The sequence below is a fragment of the Adiantum capillus-veneris genome, chromosome 14 (genome assembly GCF_014529385.1).
Source record: "Adiantum capillus-veneris isolate H3 chromosome 14, ASM1452938v2, whole genome shotgun sequence".
NCBI lineage: Eukaryota > Viridiplantae > Streptophyta > Polypodiopsida > Polypodiales > Pteridaceae > Adiantum > Adiantum capillus-veneris.
This window is the reverse complement of record NC_140944.1, coordinates 152,734,352-152,747,453: the sequence shown is the minus strand read 5'-3', so window position 1 is coordinate 152,747,453 and position 13,102 is coordinate 152,734,352. Positions and strand designations below refer to the sequence as shown.

General features: G+C 43.5%; 1 protein-coding gene across 1 annotated transcript in view; it reads left to right on the top strand.

The window, feature by feature from the left end:
- Positions 1-10,904, top strand: part of LOC147443378 (mitotic spindle checkpoint protein BUBR1-like) — a 71,773-nt gene extending 60,869 nt beyond the window's left edge. The window contains exons 9-11 of the mRNA XM_086529257.1: positions 10,240-10,325; positions 10,411-10,491; positions 10,577-10,904. Coding sequence (XP_086385383.1) covers positions 10,240-10,325; positions 10,411-10,491; positions 10,577-10,640 — 231 coding nt within the window. The 3' untranslated portion in view covers positions 10,641-10,904. The remainder of the gene's footprint in view (positions 1-10,239; positions 10,326-10,410; positions 10,492-10,576) is intronic.
- Positions 10,905-13,102: the final 2,198 nt, after the last annotated feature.

Genomic DNA, 13,102 nt, shown 5'->3' with positions numbered 1-13,102 from the left:
GCGTTTTTGGAGTTTCCCACCGCGCCACACCATCAGAGCCCCTAGCGTTTTTGGATACAGATATCAGCCCAGCGTTTCCTTTTGCAGTTACCGTCGGCAACACCAGATCCCCAGCATTCTCCCCTTGCATCATCGCCATCACCATCAGCCTTGTAGAGTTTTTGCTTCCCTCATTAGTACCAAGATCCCAAGGCGTTTTCAGCCCATGCTTGATCGCCCTCATCCCCCAAAGCTTCTAGCGTTTGCAGAACTACCTGGTTCGCAGCAGAAGAGCCCAGTGTCCTAGCGTTTTTACTAATGCTCAGCCATGCTGCAACTTTTTTGAGTTTCAGCCCTAATCTGCAACAGATACGTAGCGTTTTCAGCCTATGGTACAGTAACAGATCAGCCCCAGATTGGTTGCAAAAGTTCCCGCATCTTTAGCCCAAGAAAACGCAGCCAAAACAGTTATTTTCAGCCACCAAAACAGTCCCGAATTTCAGCGACGATTAGAAGATCCCAGATTTCAGCCATCAAGTGGTCGTCGTCATCACCGTCGTCGTCATCGGCATAGTCCAAGTTGCATGAGTCCATTGAATCATCATTGTACATCTTTGTGCAATTAAAGTTAGACCACTCTCGCCGACGAGAGTGGGGCCTTCGGAGGAGGGTTTTACAAACTCTCGGGTGTCGTGTCTCTCTTCTCTCTTTCTCTCAGTCTCTTACACTTGCACGCACAATATCCACTCACTTTATTCGTGATCATAGCACTCTTCATAAGGACGGATGGCTCTCTCCTTCCCTAAGAACTAAAAAGAACCTTGAGCAATAAAGATCAAAATACAACATTCATTCCGCCTCACCTTACATCATAGCACTCTCCATAAAGACGGAAGGCTCTCCCTTCCATAAGAACTAAAAGGAACCTTGAGCAAATATAGATCACTAATCTTGAGAAAATACAACATTCATTCCGCTGCACCTTACATTGGTATCAGAGCTTTGGAAGTGTTCTGTATTAGTCAAGGAAAGAACCACAAGAACCACAAGAATTTTTTTTGCTTGTTGCGGTCGCACGAACCCAAGTTCGCTTGGCCATGTCGATTCCTAATCGTGTTTTGTTGAAGAGTGACAGGGATTCCAACAAAGAAGGGCTTATCCAACCTCCACTTGTGTCTCTTTTCACTCATTGAGAGCGGACCGTGCACTTAGCGGCCGGGGCCGCTAATCGACGTGAGGTGGGAAAAAGCAACCTTGGTGTGAGCGCAAGGCTGCCAAGGGATGCGCCCGCGGAAAAGAGTAGAACTCGGGTGAAGAGAAGATCCTTTTCCAACACAGTTTGCAAGCGAAAGAAAACCTGAAGAACCTCAAGATCCTCAAGAACCCAAGAACCTCAAGAACCCCAAGACCCTCAAGAACCTAAGTTCCTCGTGAACTTAAGGACCAAAGATCATAGTGCATGGTCGTCACCCGAAGCGGAATGGATACTTTGGATACAGGTGATGAGCATGAGAGAGGCACGAAGGCTTTTCCCCACCAGGAGATTTTTTCAACGCTTCCCCTTCGCCATCTACGCCACTAAGTGTACCAAACTCTATGGAGGCAATGGTCAAGCAGATGATGGCCATGATGGATAGACAAGAAGCAAATCGCCTTGCTCAGGACCGTGAGCGTGACGAAAGAAATGCAGGACTTGGCGCACAACAAGAAGACATATCGCCTTGCTTTAGAATGCGAGTGCGACGCACGCAAAGAACGAAAACAACAAAGAAAGGTGGACGAGGCGGCTCAAAGATTGGCTTTGGAGACCGAGCGTGAAGCTCAAAGAGAACTACGCACTCAAGAATTGCTTCGACAAGCGGTAGCCTCGAAAACCGAACCACTCAAAGATCGTGGGATTTCCTCAAGTGGTGCAAGCCACGATGCGGATTCCAACAACCCAGTCACTGAAATGTTGAGTTTTAGTAAGTATGACGGTAAGATGGATGCTACGGTTATTTATTCTTGGTTGCATCAATTTAATGCTTATGTTGCGACAACTAAGAAGACAGGCAATAACAAAGTTTTGACGGCAGCTATGTACCCTGCCGGTGATGTCATTAATTGGTACCACGCATGGCAAGAGGCATAGCTAGCCGCGCACCTAGAGGAAGCCGACGACTTCACCTCCCTTTGCTTCAATTGCGCTGATTTCCAAGACAAGCTCAAGGCGCGTTTTATGCCACGTCAGTACCCTGCACGATTGAAGGACTATTGGTGCGCTCTCAAGCAAAATGGTATGCCGGTTATGTCTTTCTCTAATCGTGTTTTGCAGCTCGGTATTTAATTACGCAAATCGGATTCGGAGCGCAAGGAGGTATTTATTTACGGATTGGACGAGTATATCAAGTATGATGTCGAGGTACTTGATCCAATCGATCTCAACAAAGCGGTAGCGATTGTTCTCGCACACGAGATGAAGCGCAACAAAGGAAAGCCTAAGGAAAACAAGACTTCCCGCAGAATTCTCAAAACACACAGAATGGTAAGAACGGTAAGAATGGTAACTCTCCTAGCCGTTCTTCCTCTAATTCCTCGGAAAAGAACTCTAACAATCAATCTAAGGGTAAAGCTAAAGCAACTGCAAAACCTAAGCTAACCCCTGATGAAAAAGCTTCACAAGGAATTATAGGTGGATACATCACGACTGAAGAACAAGTGATTTATGCTAAAGAAGGTAGATGTTTTCAATGTCACGTCAAGGGTCAAATTAAGGCGGCCTGTCCTAAGACAGTCCCACCTAGGGAACCAAAGACACCCACAACTACCACAAGCACTATCACAACACAACTTGCATCTTCTCCTGACTCTGATACACACATTGATGAGTCTGTTCTGAAGTGTTATAGTCATGTAAAGGAGCATCGTTTTATCATATTGTTTGATCTAGGCGGTATGCATGATATGATTAGTCCCCCTCTTGTTGAGAGAGCCCGCCTAGAGATTAGTCAGAAATCTCCTCTCGAGGTTTTTGGCTTCGTTCCTGGTATACACTCTATTATCACGAAGGAGTACCTTGATGTGATGTTTATCGTTCAACAAGCTTCTTTTCGTAGTAAATTTCTTATATCTTCTCTCTCAGGATGTGATATGATTTTGGGCATTAAATGGTTTCGTGAACTCGACGCTCACATTAAATTTGGTGCTAACACGATCACTTTACATTCTGACTCTGATTCCCCCATCATCATTCGTGCTGAGGAGGGCTTGCATTCTTTGCCTCTCATCTCTCATGTGCAGGTAAAATGTGAATTACGACGAGGAGCACAAGCGGCATTCATCTATGCTGCTCCAGTTTTCCAGAGCATACAGGCTCCAACTAAGTATTCATAGTTGTTTATCAAGTTTAAACATCTCTTTTTGCAGGATGATCTTCCACCTCGTCTTCCACCCGAGCGGCCGGAGGATCATCGCATCGAGCCTATGGAGGGAGCGCAACCTGTCAGTAAGGCTCTCTATCGTTTGAACAAGTCACATGAGAAAGAGTTAGAGCGACAACTCACGGATTTGGTGGCTAGAGGATTCATACTTCCTAGTGTAAGTCCTTTTGCTGCTCCTAGAAGGATGGTTCGTCTCGTTTGTGTGTTGATTACAGGGCATTAAACAAGATGACCGTCAAGAACAAGTTTTCGATGCCTCGCATTGAGTATATCCTTGATATGCTCAATGGGGCAAAGGTTTTCAGCAAGGTCGATCTCAAAAGTAGATACCATCAGGTACGGGTAGGTCGTGGGTACTTTCAATCATCTCGTGGTAGGTCGTTTTGGCGATATGGTCGGTGTATCTGTGTTCATGTTTTTAGATGATAATCTTATTTTTTCTGCATCGTGGGAACAACATGAAAGAGATGTTGAAAGGGTACTAACTTGTTTGGATGAGTGTCAGTTGTACATTGCAGCTAAGAAGTTTGAATTTTTTCTTACTGAAATCACTTATATGGGTTATATCATTTCTACAGAGGGCGTCAAGATGGACCCCGCGAAGGTGGAACAGGTTCGTAATTGGGATTTGCCCAAAACTGCAAATGATGTGCATTCTTTTCTTGGTTTATATCAAGTATATAGTTTGCACATAGAGAATTTTGCACGCATTGCTGCACCTATGACTGATGTTTTGAAAGGGGTAAAGACTCGCCGTCAGCGCGTAGACTTGTCCGAGGCAGCCATTGAGGCTTTTGCAGCTCTCAAGGTTGCGGTGACAGAAGCACCGTGTCTTATCCTTGCCTCTTGGGATGATCCCTTTGAGGTATGGATGGATGCGAGCAATGTCGCCATAGGCGCTGTGCTCCAGCAGCATGGTCGCCCAGTAGCTTTCTTTTGCCGAAAGCTCAATAGTGCGGAAAAGAATTATTCAGTTTATGATAAAGAACTTTTGTGTGTCATTCACTCTCTTAAGAATTGGAAGCATTTTCTGTATGGTAGAGAGTTTACACTGTGCACAGATCAAGTGGCTCCGGTCTATGTCTAGTGCACATTGGAGTGATCGCCAAGCCCGGTGGTCACAATCTTTTGAGCAATTTGGAGGTTTGATTGAGTATGTGCTTGGAAAAGCTAACCCTGTTGTGCAGATGCATTGAGTCGCAAAGGACAGATTTTGGCTCTTGAGTCACGAACCACATTTTCTATACAGGGTGAGTCTTTTGACAGCATGAAGAATCAGTATGCAGATTCGGAGTTAGGTAAGTATTGGTTGCAGGCTGTTGCTTCCCAAGGGCCCAGCAACTATCTCATTCGTGATGGATTGTTATTTTTTCGTCAGCGTTTATGTGTTGCCCTCTCGCAGGCCAACCATATTGCATGATGCACATATTTCTCTCATGGGTGGGCACAGAAGAATGAACACCACATTGGAAAAAATTGAACGTTTTTTTTATTGGCCTAAAATGCGAAAAGATGTGTTCCGTTATGTCACACAGTGCACTATATGTCAAAAAGTAAAAGCTCCTCGGGGTAAGCAGTAAGGCCTCTTGCTTCCGTTGCCTATTCTCGAGGGACCTTTTGAGGATATCGCTATGGATTTTGTGACTAACTTACCACCAAGTTTGCATTCAAGGAACACTCAATGTTTAACAATTGTTGATCGTTCAACAAATTTTGCATGTTGATTCCTTGCAAAGCGACAGTTACTGCACAAGATGTAGCACGATTGTTCATTAAGCATTGGTACCCTCTCTGTGTCGCACGCTCTGCCTGTCTTTCTTCAGCCACTAAACGATTCGCTTCTTATTGTGCGATCATGTCCAGCATTGTCTTGACCAAAGCCTCCATAGGATTTGGTACAATCTGTGGCGTAGATGGGGAAGCGGGAGGGTTGGGAAAACCTCCTGGTGGGGAAAACTCTTCTTCATCACTCCTATGTTTACCACCTCCATGCGAAGTATCCAGTCCGCTTCGAGTGCTGACCATACCCTGTGATCTTGGTTCTTAAGTTCTCGAGAAACTTGGATTCTTGTGGGTCTTGGGTTTTTGGGTTCTTGGGGGTCCTGAGTTCTTGAGGTTCTTGAGGGTCTTGAGGTTCTTCTTTTGCTTGCAATCTGTGTTAGAGAAGGATCTTCTCTTCACCCGAGTTCTACTCTTTTCCGCGGGCGCACCCCTTGGCGACCTTGCGCTTACACCAAGGTTGTTTTTTTCCACCTCACGTCGATTGGCCGGCCGCTAAGTGCGCGGTCCGCTCTCAATGAGTGAAAAGAGGCACAAGGGGAGGTTGGACAAGCCCTTCTTTCTTGGGTTTCTTGTCACTCTTCAAAACACGATTAGGAATGGACATGCCCAAGAGGACTTGAGTTATGTGCGACCGCAACAAGCAAAAAAATTATGTGGTTCTTGTGGTTCTTTGCTTGAGTGATACAGAACATTGCCAAAGCTTTGATACCAATGTAATGTGCAGCAGAAGCGAATGTTGAACTTTGCTCAAGATGAGTGCTCCGAACTGTGCTCAAGGTTCCTTTTTCTTATGGAAGGGAGAGCCTTCCATTCTGTAATGAGAGAGTGCAATGGACACAAACAAAGTGATTGGACACTGCGTGAAGGTGCATGAGATTAAGAGAGAGAGAGAGAGAGAGAGAGAGAGAGAGAGAGAGAGAGAGAGAAGAGAATACGACATCGGAGAAGTTGTGCAACGATGCTGTCTATCGTGCTTGGGACTTGTTGAATCTACTGCTCTTCTGTCTGCTGATTTTGCCTTGTTGGAAAACGCTGATTTGACAGTAGAAAACACTGAAGTAGTTGGCTATTTGCTGCTACCAAAAATGCTGATCTGGGCTGTGCAAAAATGCTGTTTTTTTGTGGCTGAAAACGTTGGACAACATGAATAAAAACGTTGGTTATGGCTGGCTGAAAAATGCTAGTATTTTTGTGCTGAAATCGCCATGGTGCTGGGGCTGAAGTGCTGGTTCAAGGATCCAAAAACGTTGGGTTATTAGGGTTGAAAACGCCAGGCTATGGTGAGGGTCATCTTGCTAAGAACGGTCTCCAGAGGGCCTACTACACTTGAGTGGTTGATGCTCTCCTTCTGCCAGATAGTGCTAGCCTTAGGTTGCTTATATATTATCTTAGCAAAATTGCCCTACCTCTACTCTCAAAATTGCCCTACCTACTTTCCAAAAAAAGTCACTTAATAAATAAGTAAAAAATAGGGAAAATAGGTCTAATGCACTGGAAAATTCCCCTGATGGATTCTGATGGGAATGATCATGATCAAGCTGTGTGCAACTGGAAGATATGCATCTACTCTACGTGACTGGTTATGCACGGTCTGCGAACAGACTCACAAAAGTGCCAGATCAGTTCCTATTCTAGATTGACTTGACTGAACTGAACCCTGGTCATGGTTTAGCTTGTCCAGAGACACATAGGGTTGGATGTGTTACGTGACAAAGGGTGGGAGTGGCTAGTAAATCTAGGGCACAGACACGAAGATTCTTTCACAAACAAAATCTTGCATGCTCTGTCAGATTCTCCTCGCGAACCTGTGTGCGTTGCACAAGAACGTTAAAAAACAGCAAGAAACAGTGGCAAACTCCTAAAAAACAACAAAAATAGTGGTGAAACCCTAAAAAATAGCAAAAAACAATTTTGAAACCTTTAAGAACAACAAGAAATAATGATGAAACCGTAAAAAATAGCAAGAAAACGCTTTTGAAAACCTAAAAATAGCAAAAAACAAATTTGAAACCCTAAAAACAACAAGAAAGTGGTGACGAAACCCTAAAAACAATGGGAGAGTTCAAACCCATGAGAGAGAGAGAGAGAGAGAGAGAGAGAGAGAGAGAGAGAGAGAGAGAGAGAGAGAGAGAGAGAGAGAGAGTCGACACGGCACATCACAACACGATGCAGTTTTGTCCTAGATGTACTAGCCCCAGAGACTGCCGCCACGGCAGAGACCCATATGAGGATGATGATTGTCAACCATTTTGGAACACCTTTGTGCCAGTTGCTTCTTATTGGAAGATTCTTTTTCTAAAGTAGATGGAGCTGTTTTGTTGCCACTTATCAAAAGTGACTCAGTGATACTATTTGAAGCAAAAGTCCAAGAGCATTTAGAAGCTCATTGAACACGCAAAGGAAGAATTTTCCACGCATTCACGCTTCTTGACTTACCCGACGGACAAGCTAGTGTCTAAGTGAAGAGTCTTCCAAGTAGAGGAAGAAGGGCAAGAAGCAAACAAAGAAATCCATCAGGCCCAAATTGAGAGAAGAGTAGCATGTTGAGTACTTCAAAGAGGGAAAGTATTATTGCTATGGTGAACAAGGGCATGTCTTCGCGAAGTGTCGAAGAACCAAAGGAACTAGCTGATGATTCATGAGAGAATTCCGAAGATTCAAAATGTTGTGCAAGTGAACATGGAGCTAGGGTAGCAACCATTAGGTCCTAGGGCATAAGAAAAAAGGACAAAAAGGTAAAGCTAGGTCCACCGACAATTTGGTCAAGGGCATGAACTTTCTGGCTCTCGATACAAAGTGGATGGAAGACGACGACTTCGTAGATTCTCCTCAATTTTGAGCTGTACCTTGAGGCTTTCGGATTTTTAGCAGTGTCTATTTCTTAAGTGCACTTCGAATGAGCGGGTTGAATTTAGTCGGGTGCATGTTGCACGAAAGGGAAGCGACGCTACCGCCTTGTCAAAGATTACCTAAATTAAATAAAGTCACCAATTTCTTTATGAGATTTTAGGGATATTGATAGGCTGACAGTACTCTGCAAAAGATGTACATTGAATTGAAAATTTCCTAGATTGAATTTGTTTAGATATGCTCTTTCATGAGTGTATTGTTAGAGTATGTGTTGCAAAGATGAAATGTCTGCAGCATTTTGTCTGATGATAGATCTGGTGAATTTAGTGCTTATAGACATGTGCTAGAGATCGGTGAGAATTGGATGTGATGGCTAAATGAGTCGGGATTGTGGTTCTAGTACATCGTGATTTCTATGTGGATGAGATGAATGGACAGTGATCTTAGTATATCAAGAGTTTGGAAAGGATTAGATGGCTAGATAGTGATCTATGTGCATAAAGATTTTTGGACTAGATGAGATGATGATTGGATCAAGTGTTTGCACCTTAGTGTTGAGTGTGAGCTTAGTGTTTGATTTATGGATTGCATGCTCTATGATTGTATTGTCTTGTTTGGGATGGTTAGTGGCATGTCTGCTTGAAATGTGATAAGGGATACGAATCTGATAGTAACAAGATTTAGTGGATCAAGACATCCTTGAAAAGATCGGTTGGTTTGGATGTGATTCCTAAATAAGCCACAATAATTACGATTTGTATCTGGGATCATGACAAAAAAGGTGATGTGAAATAATGATTATTCAGTGAATGTCGTCTTTGTGCAAGTGCTGGATGTGTGCAGTCTAGTGCATGCATACATAGAGTTAGTGTCTATTGAACTAGTTTTTGGCTTGTTTGTTTTGTAGGCGTAATTGAGGGGGATTCCTTTTCTTTCAAGATGGTATGTCACAAGTTGCTGATGTGGCGACGTTACCCTACCAAAGGATATAACCTGCAAAGGGACCAAAAACTTAGAAAACCCTAAAATTGCATAAAGTTGCTGATGTGTCACAGCAGTACGGAAAAACCCTAAATTCACGTTGGTCTGTTGATGTGGCATCTGCAATTGTAAAACTAGTGACGTGGCATACACTGTACAAATAAGCCCATGGGGTGCCAGCTTTTGGAGTTAGGTTTTGGAACAGTTCCTTTTCAAGGGGTTTCTGCTTTTGACCCCATGTAAGTCTATAAGTGTGCCCAGTGCTGTCTAAACAAGGAAGCCGTGAGAGCTCATGCAGAGAAGGACCCTCGGGAGTTGTACTGCTGAACTGAGTAATAATGAAAGAAATAGCGGTAGGAGCACCAGACTTTGGGGCCTGTTTACTTTTCTGTTTCTCTCAGATGAGAGAATCCTTCAGTGTAAAGACGTTGATACAACAGGATCATGGGTGTGTCGACAAGGGGGTGCTTCTGAAGACAATTTGAAGGATTTGATTTAAATATGGTTGAGTAGATAGAGCCATCGATTGTGCAGTGGGCAGATCAGCCGAAAGAAGAGGTGTTTTCTATGGTTGTCAGTATCTAGATGCTTGATGCCTTCGCAAGGAAGGCTGTCTGCACGGCTTTAGTATGGGTCCTTCCTCCTATGAGGATATGCTGGCAACCATCTGGTCGGAGCTGATGAGGAGCCAGGATGAACTACTTCTATTTCAACATATATTTATATCCCGCTCACAACTCTCGCGTCTGCTGATCAGCTGTAGAGGAGAGCAACCCCATTAACAAACAGAGAACATGCGTGGTGGCTTCCTGCTAAAACTTCTCTTTAGATACGGCTATTTAGAAAACAGTTGTGCCTGGGAGCATGCGACAATTGCAGAACAACAATTTTCAGTGGTGGTGAGCATTGCCTGGATAAATAGGAGCCATCATGATTGAGCTTGTTTGGGAGGCATGAAGAAAGCTTCTTCCGAGGATGAATACAGTAGTTTTTAGACGTACACCAAACCATTGTTGATGGGCATGGCGCTTAAACAAGCTGCGTAAGCGCTTCTTGTCGAGTTAAAATAATCTGACCGTGGTGGACTGTTTAAGGTGCTCGTGACCAACTTTCACAGAAGATGATGGACGAGGACCTTTTAGACTGGTTAATAATTGATGAGATGGATATGGAATACTGCTATCTGCACTTTTTTTGCGTGCTCTTATATGCAGATGATTTTCTTCAGGTTGCTGGAGCTTCCTCAACTGCAGCCCCCCGTGCAGCCTCTGAAGTCAAACTTGAGGTGTTCAAAGATGATGATGAGCTCACGCTGTAAGCACTGATGACCATATATTAAACCTTGTTTCCTATTGATGTTTTTTTTTTTGGGTAAAGACACTTTGACTGCTTATTGTAGAAGCAAGGAACCAAAGCCTAAAAAGAAGAGTGTTCCTGCAAGTAGAGCCTTGAGGCTTGATGATAGTAATAGTTCAAGCAGGTAAAGCGAGTCGTTGCGCACACACAGCTCACTACCCAAAGCACCAAAGCTGTGTCAATTTGACATTGTTATTTTCTTACAACAGGGAAGAAGATAAGCTGAAGCAGAATCCACTGCTCTACTTTGAGGAGGACGATCTCTTGATATGAGAAAAGGCTGTTCATGGACATCGATAGATCACTCTCTTGTTGATCTTAAATGAAGGCCTAAAGCTGGCTGCCAGGAGCTTCCAATTAGTAAAACTATGCTCCATGTCTTGATCGACTGGCTTCATTTATTGAAATCATGTTGCCCACGATCTTGAGTCTACCGGCCTTGTGTGACCTGCATTTTTAGTGGACTTGTTTGGTGAATTTTTGTAGGGGGAACACGGAAAGGTTTTCAAATGATCATGCTGGAGCAATTGGGGGCTCTCTCTCTCTCTCTCTCTCTCTCTCTCACACACACAGTGCGCACAGCAACTTCAGTAGCTTGGCGCATCCGATGCGAGGCGATGACGTGCCGTTTGGGCTGCAGCCCTGCACGTCAACCATTGGTTTTAAGGGCTGTCTTCCCGCGTAGTAACATGTGCGTAGCCCACATAACGTGAACCATTGGATTTTCGTGGTTTTAAGGGCGGTCTTCCCATGCGTACCCCGTATAACAAGAGAAAAAAAGTGATAAAATTACGTGGCCTGCAAAATAATCTCTAATAGTAACAAGTGATAAAATCACGAGACTTGGCTACTAGCATTGGTCATGGGAAAATTTAGAATGATTCAAATTTTTAAAGCAACTCTAATAAGTGCGCGTGTGTTCATCAACCCCTACATTTTTTCATTGTACCAATGGTTAACGACCTTTACCATAGGCCCGCTAAAAATGGGGTGCGACTCTTACATACTAGATGATATATTTATGTCATGATCTTATTCGATTGTGAACTTGTGCATCGTGGCATGATGAATGATATCACTATCTTGTATGGCACTATATGAAAGAAAAAAAGAAAAAGAAAGACAAAGAGAGACCCACATCAGCTAGGGCCAACTTGCCATTTATAAGGTTGAAATGTAGCCTCTCTCTCTCTCTCTCTCTCTCTCTCTCTCTCTCTCTCTCTCTCTCTCTTAAAGAGTACACATTGTACAACTATTGTGCGCCACATCTAGCCGCTTAGAGAGAGATAACAAGAGGTGCAAGGAAATGTGAATACCAAGCTCCTCCCTTTCTTTTAGCTTTGCCTTGCATACCACTCTTCTATGCCACTCCTCACAACCCTTTTATCTCCGTCCATTTTTCTCATTTGCAAACTATGTTCCCGTCTAATTGATTACGATCTATAAGGACTTTAGCAACAAACAACTACCATTTTTTTGCAAAGGTTTGTCTCAGCTTAGCCTAGAGCTGGTAGAGATTGGGGAAAATCTTTTTGTTGTACTAGTCAAGACTAAATAAGTTCCTTCATATTCTGTTGTAAGAAAAGAAATCAAAATGTGTATGTTAAAATGATTGTATAATAGGAAATCTTCTTTTAAATCTCAGTATAAAAGGAGATGATATGTGTGTGGATGGAGAGAGAGAGAGAGAGAGAGAGAGAGAGAGAGAGAGAGCCCAAGGAATATAGCCACTCAAACAAAATCAGCAAGCTATAGCAGTTCACAACTCTGTAGTCAGTTCGTGCCACAAGGCCTAGAATGTTGAGACATCCCTCGTTTCTAATAAATTTGACAATCATAATAGTATGTCTTCAGTTGTGTATCATTCTGGCTCTGATCCCCTCGCGGACCGTTTATCGCCACATTGCCTAGTGCTCCTGTATGCACAACTCCATTCGTTGCTAATATTGGTCTTGCTCATGCTTTGCATACATCCTCGCCTTCATGAAACTGAGGGTGACGATCGCAAACTCACCAAATATGGTGGAAACTACCCAACACGAGAAAGTGCACTTCAACATGACATTAAAGATTAAAGATTTTCCTTTCGAGTGGGAACAATTTGCCCCCCTCCTCGGGACTAACTGCTCCTCTCCATTATTCGCTCGACATTATCTTTAACTTAAGTGTGCACGATTCACCAACTTAAGAAACCTATCATTGAAAACCTTTAGGGTAAAGGGGCCAATGGTGGCCAGCTAAGAGGTGCTGGCCTTAGGTCCTTCCCTCGTTATCAGATTTGAGTCGAAGGAGACGTAGAAGATGCGCGTTGAAGAGAGGGTTTCATTGCAAAAATTTGAGCGCAATCTGCCTATGATTGTAGGATAATACATAGCGTAGCGCATTCTCCAATGCAAAATGAAGCTTCTCACGTGTTAGAGACATGCAAGGCCCAGTAATAATCAGTTTTTCAACAAATCATAGCAGGACACATCACCAAGATTCCAAGCATATTCGTGTTTTTTGGCTCTAAATTGGGGGAAGGTGTAGCTTTGTTCTGGTACCGTATGCTAATTGGTCCCTTTACCTAATACTTTTTGCAAACCGGACACTTGGTCATGGAATTGGCACAAGAAAAGAGGAGCCAGATTCTAATTTCAAGGACATTCAATAATATAATCTTGGAAAAAATCTTCTCTCAATATCTTTTGAGAGAAAACATAACTGACTGTCACTTGTAACCTTCTCATGAGTGC